Source organism: Atractosteus spatula, chromosome 5 (genome assembly GCF_055471065.1).
Source record: "Atractosteus spatula isolate fAtrSpa1 chromosome 5, fAtrSpa1.hap1, whole genome shotgun sequence".
Classification (NCBI taxonomy): Eukaryota; Metazoa; Chordata; class Actinopteri; order Semionotiformes; family Lepisosteidae; genus Atractosteus; species Atractosteus spatula.
Window position 1 is genome coordinate 12,118,036 of NC_142710.1, and position 15,670 is coordinate 12,133,705.

At 53.2% G+C, this 15,670-nt stretch overlaps 2 protein-coding genes across 2 annotated transcripts in view; one reads left to right on the forward strand and one right to left on the reverse strand.

Annotated features, from left to right (window-relative positions):
- Positions 1-2,523, reverse strand: part of ipo4 (importin 4) — a 28,930-nt gene extending 26,407 nt beyond the window's left edge. Inside the window, exon 1 of the mRNA XM_088916688.1 lies at positions 2,172-2,523. Coding sequence (XP_088772814.1) covers positions 2,172-2,237 — 66 coding nt within the window. The 5' untranslated portion in view covers positions 2,238-2,523. The remainder of the gene's footprint in view (positions 1-2,171) is intronic.
- An 8,163-nt stretch (positions 2,524-10,686) lies between these two features.
- On the forward strand, positions 10,687-14,357 carry nanog (nanog homeobox). The gene is made up of 4 exons (XM_088916702.1): positions 10,687-10,957; positions 11,910-12,238; positions 12,940-13,533; positions 14,028-14,357. The coding sequence occupies exons 1-4, from the start codon at positions 10,687-10,689 to the stop codon at positions 14,355-14,357; spliced, it is 1,524 nt and encodes a 507-aa protein (XP_088772828.1).
- Positions 14,358-15,670: the final 1,313 nt, after the last annotated feature.

The window sequence follows — 15,670 nt, forward strand, 5'->3', positions numbered from 1 at the left end:
ACCAGTACTGTACTGATCACGCACACACACAGTACACACAGCTGGAAAGACTGGCGAGCTCTCCTTTTCCTTTTCTCACATTCTCCCTCCCAGCCTCTTCCTAACGGCCTTATCCAGCACAGAGTCACAGGGGAGCCAGTCTCCAACACAAGGCAGGACACAACCTGGACAGGACACACTCTCACACACCCTGGACAGGACACCAGTCCATCACAGGACACACACTCTCACACACCCTGGACAGGACACCAGTCCATCACAGGACACACAGACACACACCCTGGACAGGACACCAGTCCATCACAGGACACACACTCTCACGCACCCTGGACATTAGACATTAAAAATATTGCTCGTGAAAGAAGGAAGGTGAAGAGATAGGGAAACGTTCTGTAGATAATTATATCATTGCTATGGCTTGTAAACTGGGGGTATAAAGTCAGTCCGGACTCCCCACACCTGGCTCTGACTGGGTACTTTTCCTCAGGGTCTGGATCAGCTGTGTCTGTGAACATAACACAGGTCACAAACAAGAGGACCCATCTCATCCAGCTGTTTCTTGAAAGAAACCTGGGTATCGGCTTCAAGAACATCACTGGGCAGCTGCTTCCACACTCCACACTTCTGACTAAAGAGACGCAGTTCCTCCAACCTGTCAGTGTGGGACACTCCCTTCAGACTAAAGAGACTCAGTTTCTCCAACCTGTCAGTGTGGGACCCCCTTCAGACTAAAGAGACTCAGTTCCTCCACCCTGTCAGTGTGGGAAACTCCTTTCAGACTAAAGAAAATCAGTTCCTCCAACTGTCAGTGTGGGATACTCCCATCAGACTAAAGAGACTCAGTTCCTTTAACCTGCCAGTGTGGGACACCCCTTTCAGACTAAAGAGACTCAGTTCCTCCAGCCTGTCAGTGTGGGGCTCTCCCTTCAGAGAGTCTAAAAAGATTCAGGCAGATCAGTGGTCAGTCAGTGACAGGACAAGCAGATGACTGGTCAGACAGTGACACACAGTGACAGGACAGGTAGATCACTGGTCAGACAGTGACAGTGACAGACAGATCACTGGTCAGACAGTGACACACAGTGACAGTGACAGGATAGGCAGATCACTGGTCAGATAGTGACAGGACAGGCAGATCATTGGTCAGACAGTGACACACAGTGACAGTGACAGACAGATCACTGGTCAGACAGTGACACACAGTGACAGTGACAGGGTAGGCAGATCACTGGTCAGACAGTGACACACAGTGACAGAGACAGGGTAGGCAGATCACTGGTCAGACAGTGACACACAGTGACAGGACAGGTAGATCACTGGTCAGTCAGTGACAGGACAAGCAGATGACTGGTCAGACAGTGACACACAGTGACAGGACAGGTAGATCACTGGTCAGACAGTGACAGTGACAGACAGATCACTGGTCAGACAGTGACACACAGTGACAGTGACAGACAGATCACTGGTCAGACAGTGACACACAGTGACAGTGACAGGATAGGCAGATCACTGGTCAGACAGTGACACACAGTGAGAGAATAAGGACAGACAGATCACTGGTCAGACAGTGACACACAGTGACAGGATAGGCAGATCACTGGTCAGACAGTGACACACAGTGAGAGAATAAGGACAGACAGATCACTGGTCAGACAGTGACACACAGTGACAGGATAGGCAGATCACTGGTCAGACAGTGACACACAGTGAGAGAATAAGGACAGACAGATCACTGGTCAGACAGTGACACACAGTGACAGAGACAGGACAGACAGATCACTGGTAAGACAGTGACACACAGTGACAGAGACAGGACAGACAGATCACTGGTCAGACAGTGACAAGACGAATGACTCAGATCACTGGACGGATAACTCTGTTCCTCGGACTAAATATTCAAACAAATGAAAACCGTTGTTACAGGGTAAAACCACTTTCTGCGGTACAATACCGACTCTTCACGTCACGTATAAAGTATTAAACTACAGGATTTTCCATTTCAGTCGGTGGTGATTTCAAACTTCTCGAACTTACACCCATTCACTGGCCATTCGAGTGAACAAATAACTAAAAGAAACACATATCAGCCCTCCACACCGACTTTTTTTTTTTAAAAAAAGCTTAAATTAAAGTTGTGTGGAGGAACAGCCGGGCGGGGGCCGGCGCTGTACCTGTCGGATGACGGCGTTGTCCGGCTGGGTGAGCTGGGAGAGGATGTGTTCAAGCTCTTCGGTCATTGCCGGAGGCGGTGGTTTCTCAACAGTAAACGAAATAAAAGTATCCCGAAGTCACGGCGGTAAGCCCGCTCTGCGGCTGTACGGTAAGACGGGTGGACGGCTGCAGGCCAAGCGCGGCGGGACTCCCCTGTCTGACCGCTCTCTCCGCCTGGCCGAGAGAGACTGAGGCTGCCCGAGCGGCGGCGGTTGGGATTCAAGCGTCGGGGGGCGACTCGCGTGCCGGGCTGAGCGAGAGCCTCAGCGCGGACGCACATGGCCCGGCCGGCAGGAAAGACCAGAGAAACCCCGAGAGGAACACAGAGCGCCGGGGCCCCAGCCTCCGCCACAGCGCCCCCTGGCGGAGCGGAGGGCGGATAGACGGGCAGGCGAGAGCGTCGAGAGAGGTCATTAAAAACGAACCATCAATCAGATATGAGATCACCTCATTGGCCCTATACAATCTCTTGAATTAGGAATTCGTCTTTTCCCAGACCCCAGCTTGCTCTCCATGAGACACACAGACAGGGAGAGGAGCTGGGGGTCAGAGCGCAGGGTCAGCCATTTATACAGCACCCCTGGAGCAGCTGGGGTGAAGGGCCTCGCTCAGGGGCCCAATGGGGTAGGATTCCTCTGCCGGCCGCGGGATTCGAACCAGCAACCTTCCAGCACACAGGCGCAGATCCTGAGCCACAGAAAATGAACAACCTGAAGCGCGCAGCCCAAATCAAAACACAAGCTCTGGCATTGACTCTGGATGCAGAGCAAAGGGGCCCTTAATGTTTGAAACTTGTGGACAATCTAGTTCTGTGCTGCCTGTCGGGGAGCCTTGCAGTATCACACATGGGGAACGAGACCAGGACTCAGCAGAAGACAGCAGAGGGACGCAGAGGGAACCGATATCCAGCAGCAGGAGAAACACAGAGAAGACGATGTCCTTCGATAACACCACAACTCCAACAACATCCCTCCCTGTTCTCCCGGAGGGAACCGCGGAGCACGGGAGATTCTCGGGATAGAAAATGAAACAGAGAAAAGCCTGGAGCCGTGGTTAGCGGGAGACCCTACCTCTCCAGCTCCCAAATGAAATTCCCAGAACAATCAGGGTCGGGATCAGATAAAAGATTCTGCAGCTCCGACACCCAGAAAGCTGGAAAACAGAGTTCCCCAGAACCAGCCGAAGTGTGGGAAAGACAGCTGAGGCCATCGTGCACACAGGTGGAGAATCCCGTTCTGGAGAAGGCCGGAGGCTCCTCCGCAGGAATTCACTTCCCGCATTTCTGCCTGTGTTCCAGACCTCACCGATCCCAGTCGGGCCGGATACACGCAGATGGAGGGAGCGACGCTCGTCTGGCTTTCTCCGGGAGGCCAGACAACCAGCGGTAAGACCTGCCACGTGCACGCTCTCCAAGGAGAAGGGAGGTGTCACTGGGCGAGGGCTGCAGCCTGGCCTCCTCTGCACTACGGACAGGAACGCCCACAGGAGCAGCAGCAGACATCTCACTTCAGACAACAGCCCTTCCAGCGCAGGCAGGGACCGGGGAACGGCCGGACTGATAGCATGCTGAACAAAACACACACGCAGAAGAACGCGCCATAATTAAAAATCCACAGAAGGATTTTTCTTCCTTCTGTTTTTTCTGTGTTTTTCCAGGGGAGAGAAAGCTCAAGAATACCGGTGGGAGAAACAGCACAGCGCCCTGTTGTTTATATCCGGTAGAACAGAGGGGTTTTTTTTTTTAAGGAATGGTCAGCTCACGGACAAAGGCGGCAGTGTAGCGGAGCCTGGGGGCACCTGGGAGAGAAACCCGGCCCCGACTCCCTCGTTTCCACAGGAATTACGGCGCAGAAGGCGTCTCGGAAAGGCATCTGCAAAGCCGAGGGAGCAAGACCTTCACCCGCTCTGTTGCTATCAGGTGGATACGGGATATCAGCGCACACAGGAGGCCTGGGAGAGGCAGGGGGAAGATCCAAATGGGAAAGGGAGGTGAGCACCAGCAACTGAGGCAGGCACAGGCACGCTGTTAGACTACCGCAGGAGACCGCCAGCTCTCCTGCGTGGAGAGGACGCGCACATTCTTCATAACTGGGAGCTCGGGACAGCCCCACTACCGGCCAGGCGTGACTGGCCAGAGAGTACAGACTGTCCGAGGAACCGTGGGGAACAGCACGTGATGAAGGCATACCGGGGGCAGACTCTCGGGGAGAATGCCCGAAATCGTCTCCGCCGGATGAGAATTCAGAGTACGGCTCTCCCGGGAGGAGAGGAGACACAGGAGTCTGAAGCCGTTGTAAATGTCGCGCGCATTAAGAAGCGCTCGTTTTAAATACCTCGGGATTGCTCAAGAGACGGGTGAAGAGGGTCAGATACAGCCCGATGGACCTCGGGTGTCTGTGAAAGTAACAACCGATGCTGCTGCGTGTTCTCTGCCACCAGTTGATTACTGTATAACGAGCCGGTGACGAGCAGGAGAACCCGCCCTCAGACGCCCTGTACGCCCTGCGGAAGACAACACTAGGAGTGCTGGGCAAGACAGCGACACACTGTCCCCACTGCACCAGAAGGAAGAACATTTCGAGCTCTCTCCAGACGCCTGTCTGGCTTTTAGTATCATAAACACTCCCAGCGCCCCCCAGCTCTGACACACCTCTCCTAGAGGAGACTTCCCGCTGCGGTCTGGAGCCCCCCAACTCGGACAGTCAGCATTTAGAGCATAAAACACCAAACGTGCCGGGTGCAGTCCGGGGTCTGGAGAAACACCTTGACTAATTACAGTACGTCCGACTCTCCTGGATGGCGGGGGGGAGGGCTGTGTTTTTCCAAGGGAGAGAAAGTTCAAGTTATTTTTGACGGTCTCCCCTCCTGCCAGCTGTCGGGTCAGACTAAAATGAATGACAAAATGGGGTGCTCATAGGTTACAATGGAGAGGCAATGCTCATAGAGTACAATAGAGAAGGAATGCTAATAGAGTCAATGGAGAAGGAATGCTCATAGGTTACAATGGAGAGGCAATGCTCATAGGTTACAATGGAGAGGGAATGCTCATAGGCTACAATGGTGCAGGAGTGCCCACAGACGACAGTATAATAGAGCAGGAGTGCTCATACACTGCAGTACAATGGAAAAGCAGTGCCCACAGGCTATCCTGGAACAGAGAGAAAAACAGCTGAAGGATTATAATACCTGACTCAAACCCTTAAACCAAAGACTCCGTTTCTGGTAAATCCCCTAAATGTACACAAAAAAACAGGGGAATGGCAAGGAAGGACAGGTCTTCTCCACGGAATAACAGGCCAGGAATATCCAAACGCAGGGAGAAAAACAGAGTCCCTCCGGGGAATTAAAAGCCCACGGCTCAGTATTTCTTACACTCAAACCTTAAAACCAGAAACTGCGTTTCTATCAGATGCCCTGAAGTTGGAACGAGAGCCATTTTCCGTGGAGCAACAGAGCAGGAATCCGGAAACAAACCCAGAGATTCCCAAGGGAACGGGCCTCACAGGGGCGGGAAGGCGGGCCCCGTGAGAGCGCGCGCTGCACGGGCCGCACGGACACCGGCCGTCCGCAGCTGGACAGCCTGGGCTTCGCGGTGCGCCCAAGCAGAAGGGGGCTGCGCTCTGAAGCCACACTCCCGTCTTTTTGCTCGGAGCCTGTTCCGCCCACTGCCCGGAGACCGGAGTTCAGCCTTCCAGGGTCTCCCGCTGTCTACCTGTGGACAGTCCGCTTCCAGAGCGTGAACCCTCCCGCGTGCCGCGCGCAGCCGGGGCTCCGGAGGACCTTTACCGATGACACACGAGCGGTCTGGACAGCCGGCCTGACCGGGGTTGCTTTGCTCGCCCCTGCGATGACTGTAAACACATTTAGGACAGCGGACAGTCCACAGCCCTGAGAACCGTTCTGCTGCGCGGTGTCAGGAAACAAGCGCTCTTCCCCCCTGCTCTGTCCCGGAGAGGGCGGCATCAGCGCCCATGAGTAACCAAACTTCACCATGTGCTAGAGCTCCCGTCTTCCCTTGTATAGAGGCAAGAATTATTATCTCATGTCACCTCACAGTATATTTATTATTATTATTATTATTATTATTACTAGTCCAGGTGGATATCGCTGCATCAGCATGCGCAGGCTGCAAAGGAACAAGTAAAGGTTTATTCCAGGCTGAAAAGAGAAGAAAGGAAACAGCGTTTCATCTGTGGTGTTCCACAGCCGCCACCCAAGGCCCCAAACATGTCACTGTGTTTCCAAGGAATAAATCTTTATCCAGCTCTGTTTCACCTTCTCTTGCATCTGTCACTTCTGGCAAACTGCCTTCAATCAGTTAAAACAACTCCACTGCTCATTTTCACGGTGGTTTCCTTTTACTCACAGTGTAGTTACTATCGTATTTATCTTTAAAATGAATGTAATGCTTAAAATGAATTTGAATATAAACGTAGTATACATATCATTTGAATTTTATTATTAAATTCATTTAGTGTATCTAGGTACTCAATAACAAATCCTTGATTTTGGAGTACTAAGTAATTTGAATTATTATATTGAGAGATAAGCTTGTACTAGCTCATCCGACTGTGATATAGACTGTTTTTTCCCTATAATCTCACAATTCCTGGCCAGTCATTCCACAGAACAGACCTGCCCTTCCTCGTCACTCTACCTCAGAATAGCTGTAGTGATTTTGAAGACGAGGGGACTTTCAAGAAATGGTGTCTGTGGTTTTCGGGTTTGAGCACATAATGCTCACCTACGAGCCTGTTATTGTTCCAATTTGTTCATTTCCCCCTCCCCCTGCACTTCGATACCGCTAGCCTGTGTCACTGCTCGCCGTTGCCCTGTTGTCCTGGACAGGAGGACAGGAGGGGACATTTCCGGGACGGTCCAGGCGCCCTGGGGCTCGAGGTGCGGGTGCGGGCGCTGTTCTCGTCTCTGCGCCGGCCCACGAGCCGCCGGCGTGCTCACACGTCATCAGCGAGGGGAGACCCGCGCGCGGGGGGGGGGGCAGGTGCTCTCCGGCCGCTCTCTACATGCTAATGACCTCGCGCCCCCCTCCTCCTTTCTTCCAGTATTTTCAAAAAAAAAAAACCGCCACCCCGGAATTCAGGAATTCAAACCCGACTCGAAGAACAAAACCCGCCGTTTCGCTCTTTCTCGGCCGCCCTCCGGCGGTGGTGTTTCAAACTCGCGGCCGTGATCGCCCGCGCATTGTTCCCCGGCCGTGCTTTTGTGTCCGCCGGCCCCTGAGTCGGGTCCGAGAAAGGTGTTAAACTCGCAGTGCGCCTGGGGGGAGAGGGGGGGCTCAGCCAGCGGCGCGGACAGTGTTGTAGGTGAGAACAGATCGTGAGCGGTTTGTTGCGACGCCGGGGAGTCCGGAGGCTCGAGTCGATCACAGCTCGTTACCGCAATAAGGTCATTTGAGCAAATTAGTGGCTTGAAATGGACCCCGAGCGCCGCGGCTGTTGAACGGCCATATCCCAGTCCTGTCATTTCTGACTGTGGGAACCCCTCACGCCTCACGCCTGCTGCGGACCGGGCCCGTGTTGTCTTAATCACAATAGGCCATAAGAAGACTGCTCCTGCGCCGGGGAAGGGAGAGGAGAAGGGGAGAAAGGAGTGAGGGGAGAGGGCAGAAAGGAGTGAGGGGAGAGGAAAGAGGGGAGAAAGGAGAGAGAGGAGAGAGGAGTGAGGGGAGAGAGGAGAGAGGGGAGAAAGGAGAGATGGGAGAAAGGAGTGAGGAGAGAGGGGAGAGGAGAAAGGAGTGAGGAAAAGAGAGAGGGGAGAGGAAAGAGGAGAGAAAGGAGTGAGGGGAGAGGAGAAAGGAAAAGAGAGGGGAGAGGAGAAAGGAGAGAGGGGAGAGGAGAAAGGAGTGAGGGGAGAGGAAAGAGGGGAGAAAGGAGTGTGAGCAGAAAGGAAAAGAGAGGGGAGAGGAGAAAGGAGAGAGGAAAGAGGGGGGGAAGGAGTGAGGGGAGAGGAAAGAGGGGGGGAAGGAGTGAGAGCAGAAAGGAAAAGAGAGGGGAGAGGAGAAAGGAAAAGAGGGGAGAGGAGAAAGGAGTGAGGGGAGAGGAGAAAGGAAAAGAGAGGGGAAAGGAGTGAGGATAAAGGAGAGGGGAGAGGAAAAGGGAGAAAGGAGTAAGGGGAGAGGAGAAAGGAGAGGACTGTGTGCGGTCCGCTGGGCCTTCTTCAGACCCCTGAAGGAGTCAATTCAATTCAATTTATTCTTATATAGCGCCACACAACAACAAGGTTTCCCCAAGGCACTTGCTGTGGATACAGAGCAGAAAAGACCAGAAGACAACGTAGGAGAGGAACCAAAGGAGAAAAAACCTCTAGGGGTCCAAGGTCCACTGGCTGCCCAACCCCTCTGGGCACGCTAACATCATACAATTTAAAAAAATAAAGGAGTCTCCACACCCTCTCCAAACGTCTTTCCCATCTCCACTTTCCCTCCTGGCCAACACAGCTTCCCACTCAGATATTAGAATTCGGATCTATTATGCTGATATCTTATTCTACATAACATTCTAGTGTACTCATTTTGGTGCATTATAAGCAGTGGTGAGCACTGCTGCCTCCCAGCTCTGGGGTCCTGGGTACAATTCCTGGGGTGCTGTCTGTGTGGAGTTTGTATGTTCTTCCAGTGTCCTCCCACAGTCCAAAGACATGCTGGTGGGTTGACTGGCTGCTGGGACAATTGGCCCTGGTGTGAGAGAGAGTGTGTGTGTGTGTGTGTGGGAGGCTGGGAGGGAGAATGTGAGAAAGGGGGAAGGAGAGCTGGCCCAGCTGTGTGTGATCAGTACAGTACGGTGGGTACAGTACAGCCAAACACGACACTAACAGCTCTGAGTCTGTGGCTCACAAGCGCTGCTCTCACCCCTTTGTGCTCCAGTCAGCTCCTCTCTTCAAACACACAGTGAAACCCGGGACCGGCAAGCCTTAGCACACTGCCCTTCAGATCTGTGCAGAGACTCGCTGGCAGGTTAGCGGGCCCTGGTGTGAGAGAGGAGTCTGGACACAGGAGAACCAGGAACACTTGTTCCTGCCGTCAGAGAGCCAGGAGAAACGGGGAGAAGCTGGGAAATGACTGAATAAGAGCCTCATGGTCTTATCATATTTTGATTGTCCTCCACGAACACACAGTATTGACAGAGAGCTTGGTGCTCTGTCTTTTACAGTTGTATTCGGCATTATTCCACCTTCAACTACGCAGGATTTATTCACAAACATAATCAACCATTTTTGTTTGGTAGTTTTGTGAACTTTTGGTTAGTTCACATCATATTTCTTGTTCACGTGTACTAGGGATCGCTCCACACTCCTGTTTTGTCACCCACTTGAACAGAGCAGCTGGCAGAAAGGAGACACAGTGGTGCTTTCGACTTGCTGTAACACACTCTTAACAACTGGTGGTGCCAAACTGCTCACATTACCAGAAGAGTACCTGAACTTGGCTGGTTCACGTCCGGTCGTGAGCAGTTGGAACGATTCAGTCTTCTACATGGATTTTAATGGGGATTTAGTGTCGGTGTGAATTTTCACCTGTGAGCAGACATTTTCAGGAACTAATCGGTGCGATTGTTGTACCTGAACAAGGCACAGCACTCACAGCTGAGACCACGAGGCCTGCCTTTACAAAAATCTCTTTCAGATTAAAATTCACCAGGACGGCTCTCTGCGAAGGGGGAGGGGGGAGTTACTGGAATCTCATTTTTTTGGACACTTTTCAATCTGAAGATCTAAAAAAGCAGAAGAAATCCAAATAAAAAAAAAGTTCTTGCTTGTGAGAATACACTCCAGTTTTAAGCATAGGAATTAATGCAACAACAGCAGAATCCTCACTAACCTACAGGAATATTATTAACGACCGCAGCGGGTAACACGCTCGCTTTCCAGAAGTTCAAACCGAATAGTGCCCAAAAACATGAAAACATGAGTTTCTGGTCTCCACCCCCCTTGTCAAGAGCCATTACAGTGAATTTCAATCTGAATAAAACGGGACCACAGCAGCCAGCAGCGCGGCCGCTCAGAAGTGGGCGTGGGAGTGGGAGCGGTGTGGAGGTGGGGCCGTCTCTCGGCCTCGGTCAAGTCCAAACTGATGCAAATGGCGGGAGGCCTCGCCCCACTCGCGGATTGGCTGCGACGGGTACCGCGCACGCACACGCCCCCGCAGGCCCCGCACGCCGCCGCGGCCCTTAAACACCCGCGGCGCCGCCGGACACCGCAGTGCCGTCGGAACGAGCCCGCAGTCGAGCGGCGAGGACGAACTGACACTTCGCGCCTGCAGGGCCCCGGCAGTTGGAAACCGCGGACGCTCGCCGCCCGTCCCTGCTTTCTGGGAAGACCGGCGGGGAGAGGCGGTTCAAGACGACGGATTTGGCATCAGTTCTTTCTTAGGAGTGGGAGTGGTGGGGTGGAAAGAACGCATTTTTCTTTAAATTAAAAAAAAACAACGTATTTTGTAACGCATCTAAACCGAGAGAAATGGAGGAATGGAATTCGCTTCCGAACTACAGCTCCGCCTATCACACCTACGCTTACGGCATGACCTACCCGCCGCCGCCCGTCCAGAATCACCCGTCCTTGGGCTGGAGCGGCTCCGGCTTCACCCCCTCCGGCTCGGACGGCCTCTTCCTAGACGTCCCGCCGACGGCACCCCAGAATGCCCTGCCTCAGGACGCGACCCGTGTTCCCGGGGTCCCGCTGGCTGGATCCCCGGGCGACTCCTCCAGCGAGACGGAGCCCAGCACCCCCGGTGAGTCCCCGGCGAGCCCCTTCTCTCTAATATCCCCTATTGTCACTTTTTAGTCGCATCTGAGTGTTTCTGTACACGCGTGTTTTCCGAGTCTGGGACTCCGGCGGTTCCCGGAGACACGGTTGTTTATCCGCGCTGCCGGCGGCGTGGAAAAGCAGGGAGACGCGTTTTTCTGACTTGTTCGCCTTCGCCGGCTGCGTGTCTTTCTTACCCGAGTTGGTTTTGTATTTGAAAGCGCCGGACTTTCGCGTAAAAGCCGCACGATGTGGCCGTGCGTGTGGAAAGCGCTGCGTGTTTCGGAGAGAGGCGCTGCGGCCTCTAGACTGCAGGTCGCCGTTGTCGCTTTCTATCGGGAAGCGATCCCGCATTTCCACAGCGGAGCGAGAGGATGTAGTACTGTGCCCCCGCTATGTGGGTCAGTTCGTGGATTCACCCACCTGCAGCGCCTGTCCTCCTGCTGGACACGGGGTGCGTGCGTTTTCCACGCCGCGGTGCCTCACGCCGTCCTCGGAGGGATCAGGTGGCGATGCGTCCATCTCTCTCTCTCTTTTCCTCTTTTTCCCTCTCTTTCCGTTACGCCGCCACTCTTTGGTGCGGACAGTGTGGAGTCTGGCGCCCCCCCGTGGCCGCAGGGAGAACTCGGTGGGAACAGAGAGGGCCGGTAAACGGGAGGGGATGTAACACGTTTCGGTGGATCTTCTGTCTCCAGTTGGAATGAATCCGTCGCTTTAAACAATTGTGTGTCTATTTACATTGCTTTTATGTGTCCTGGGGTCTCCAACTCGTGTCCTGAGCAGCCCTGTTCCAGCTGTTTATTATGGGTCTCCCCAGGAATGGGGCTGGAGACCCCAGGACTAGTTGGTCCAGGGCCCCCCTGAGACAGGGGAGAGGGTCCCTGCAGGCTCCATGTGGACGCTGACCGTGACGCTCTCCTCCACTCTCTGTGTTCCAGACTCCTGGAGCTCGCCCAGCGCCGACGAGAGCTACGCCCTGAGGCCCCCTCCTGCGCCCTGCAGCCCGGCTGAGACTGCCTGCGCTGAGCCCGTGCCTGCTCCCTGCAGCTGGGCCGAAGGTGCAGAAGAGCTGGGGCAGCAGCAGGGGGCTCTGCTGGACATGGAGCCAGGTGCGGCCCCGGCAGCTGGGAAACGTGCCCGCAAGCTCCGCACGGCTTTCTCTGAGACGCAGATGACCGCGCTGTGCGAGCGCTACATGATCAAGATGTACCTCACTCCTGCAGAGATGAAGAGCCTGGCTGACAAGATTGGACTGTCTTACAAACAGGTAACGGAGTCACTCCATCCCCAGTACAGAGCACCCTGTCTGTGTGTGTGGGACAGACTGGTACAGAGCACCCTGTGTGTGTGTGTGTGGGGGACAGACTGGTACAGAGCACCCTGTGTGTGTGTGTGTGGGGTACAGACTGGTACAGAGCACCCTGTGTGTGTGTGTGGGGGACAGACTGGTACAGAGCACCCTGTGTGTGTGTGGGGGACAGACTGGTACAGAGCACCCTGTGTGTGTGTGTGGGGGACAGACTGGTACAGAGCACCCTGTGTGTGTGTGTGTGGGACAGACTGGTACAGAGCACCCTGTCTGTCTGTGTGTGTGTGTGTGTGTGTGTGTGTGTGTGTGTGTGTGTGGGACAGACTGGTACAGAGCACCCTGTCTGTCTGTCTGTCTGTCTGTCTGTCTGTCTGTCTGTCTGTGTGTGTGTGTGGGACAGACTGGTACAGAGCACCCTGTCTGTCTGTGTGTGTGTGTGTGGGACAGACTGGTACAGAGCACCCTGTGTGTGTGTGTGTGTGTGTGTGTGTGGACAGACTGGTACAGAGCACCCTGTGTGTGTGTGTGTGTGGGACAGACTGGTACAGAGCACCCTGTGTGTGTGTGTGTGGGACAGACTGGTACAGAGCACCCTGTGTGTGTGTGTGTGGGACAGACTGGTACAGAGCACCCTCTCACCATCCCCTGTCTGTTTGCAGGTCAAGACCTGGTTTCAGAACCGCAGGATGAAACAAAAGAGGCAGCAGAAGACTCTAACCGAGGGAGAGGAGCAGGTTCCCAGCTCTGGGTACCCCATTATTCCACCTCTCCTCTTGGAGAGCTCCAGCTCTGCGTACCCCAATATTCCACCTCTTGCCTTGGTAAGCACTAGCTCTGCTTACACCAATATTCAGGCTCAGACATCGGAAAGCTCTGCGTACCCCAATGCTCAAGCTGAGGCCTCAGAAAGCTCTCCGTACCCCAGTATTCAAACTCAGTCCTTCGAAGACTTGGGCTCTGTCTACCCCAACTTTCAAGCTCAGACATTGGAAAGCCCCACCTCTGTGCACGCCAGTGTTTCACCTCAGACCTCAGAAAGCCCCACCGCTGTGTACCCCAATGTTTCACCTCAGACCTCAAAAAGCTCCAGTTTGGTGTACCCCAATATTTCACCGCAGTTCTCGGTAAACCCCAACTGTCCCTACCCCAATATTCCACTTGTCACCTCGGAAATCCCCAGCTCTCTGTACAGCAATGTTTCACCTAATATCTTGGAAGGCCCCAGCTCTGCGTACCCAAATCTTCCACCGCAGGTAAGCCCTAGCTCTTTTTCTCTTGATAATTCTGCCTGTGTGAGTTGTGTGTCTGGATAAGAGAGTCTCTCCTGTAGTGTCCAGTGTGTCTGTATGAACCCCTCTCTCTCAGTGCAGTGTTAATGTACTGGAGTCTCCAGTCAGTCAGTCAGTGTGTCTGTATGAACCCCTCTCTCTCAGTGCAGTGTTAATGTACTGGAGTGTCCAGTCAGTGTGTCTGTATTAACCCCTCTCTCTCAGTGCAGTGTTAATGTACTGGAGTGTCCAGTCAGTGTGTCTGTATTAACCCCTCTCTCTAAGTGCAGTGTTAATGTACTGGAGTGTCCAGTCAGTCTGTCTGTATTAACCCCTCTCTCTCAGTGCAGTGTTAATGTACTGGAGTGTCCAGTCAGTCAGTGTGTCTGTATTAACCCCTCTCTCTCAGTGCAGTGTTAATGTACTGGAGTGTCCAGTCAGTCAGTGTGTCTGTATTAACAGTTCTTTATCTTTTTCAGTTTCGGGGCTTTTACTCCACAAGCCAGTTTGGGAACCAGGGGTATTTCAAGAAGAATCCACCACCCTTCTACCCCACTCAGCCCTGTTATCCCTCCCGTGTGAATGTGGCCGCCGGGTCTCTGGAGAGCTGGGCGCTGCCCTCTGCTGGGCGCTTCAAGTATGGCAGCCTGAACGGTCCCATTAGATACAGCGGCAAAGTCATCGGCTACGAGTGCGTCGGTCCCGCCTGTCCTGGGAGCAGCGCTGCTCCTCTTCAGCCCCAGGCCTCTGCCGCGCTCCCCCAGTGGGGAGAAGAGGAGCTGCAGATCCCGGCTTCCTTCAGGAAGTGAATTCTGCACTTGTCACGTTTTTAATTGTTTAAATTAAACGCCTATTTTTAGAAATTGCACATCTTTTTGGCTTCCGTGGGGGAGGAGAGAAGGGGTTGCTGTTTTTAGAATTTTGTAAATAAAAAAAAAAACCCGTTCAAGGCTTGTTAATGAAGTCGCGGAGACAGAAATGGACTGTATGACCAGTGAGTGCAGAGACATTTTAAGGCTGTTTTGGATGATACTGGATTAAGAAATCTTGTGCTTTAAAATGAACTTCACCACCGAGTTGGGGCGAGTCATTGTATTGTGTAACCTCTGTGTCAGATGTACATACTACGTGGTAGATAACCTTTTGCCCCCGATTCTTGTACATGGGGAATCGGAAGTCTTTAAATTGTCCTAGAGTTGAGCTAGAGCGCCCCTCGTTGTTTGCAGGCCCGGCGGTGGAATTGCAGGCGTGAATTGCGACGCTGACACCAGTCTTGTGCCGTTACTAATGGGGAATGAGCCCCAGACCTCTACCGCCTCCCCAGTGGATAGACAGTGAGCTGCAGCTCTGCACTTCCTCCCAGAAGTGAATACTCCTCTTTTAATGCTTTTCATTTTAAAACAAATATGCCAAATTTAATTGACATCTCAATTTTTCTTTGGGGGGGTTGTGTTTTTATTGTATCGTTACAATTTTGTACTTTCAAAAATGTTCAAGGGTGTATCAACCAAACCGGAGACCGAAACGGAGTGAGGAGAACAGAATCAAGTTGTTGGATGAAACTGGATTAAAAAATCTTGTTCTTGAAAATTCACCTCAGCTCCGTTCCGCGGTGAAATGTTGTCTCATAAATTTTACCTACAATACTGTTGGGTAGCTTTGACGTTTTACTCCTCGATTCTCATCTGTTCAAGGGGGCGCCCTCCTTAAAAATAAATGCTTATCGTCGTCACACTGACTGCCAGCGTCCCTCATTCTTTACAGACCAGTGTCGGTGTTGAGCTGTAACCTGCGCCTGCAATGAACTCACCTGGAATAAAGACAAGGTCCGGGGGGGGGGGAGGGATATATTGTGACTCTAGTCCCACATTGTTTCCAGAACTATCTGGACCAGGAAAACGGACTTCCCGAGTCATTTCAACCCCCTCTTGAGTGGAATAACACTCCGTCAGCGCTTCTCCACAGCAGGTGCCTCCCGTCACGACTCGCTATCTTCTGCAGCGGTTTCCAGAAGTCGCCTGAGGAGAAAACTACACATATAAACGGAATAAAACGCGGTTCGTATACGGTAACGGGTCCGCCGAGGCGTCGCTCTGCGCGGACCACGCGGGGCGAACCCGGG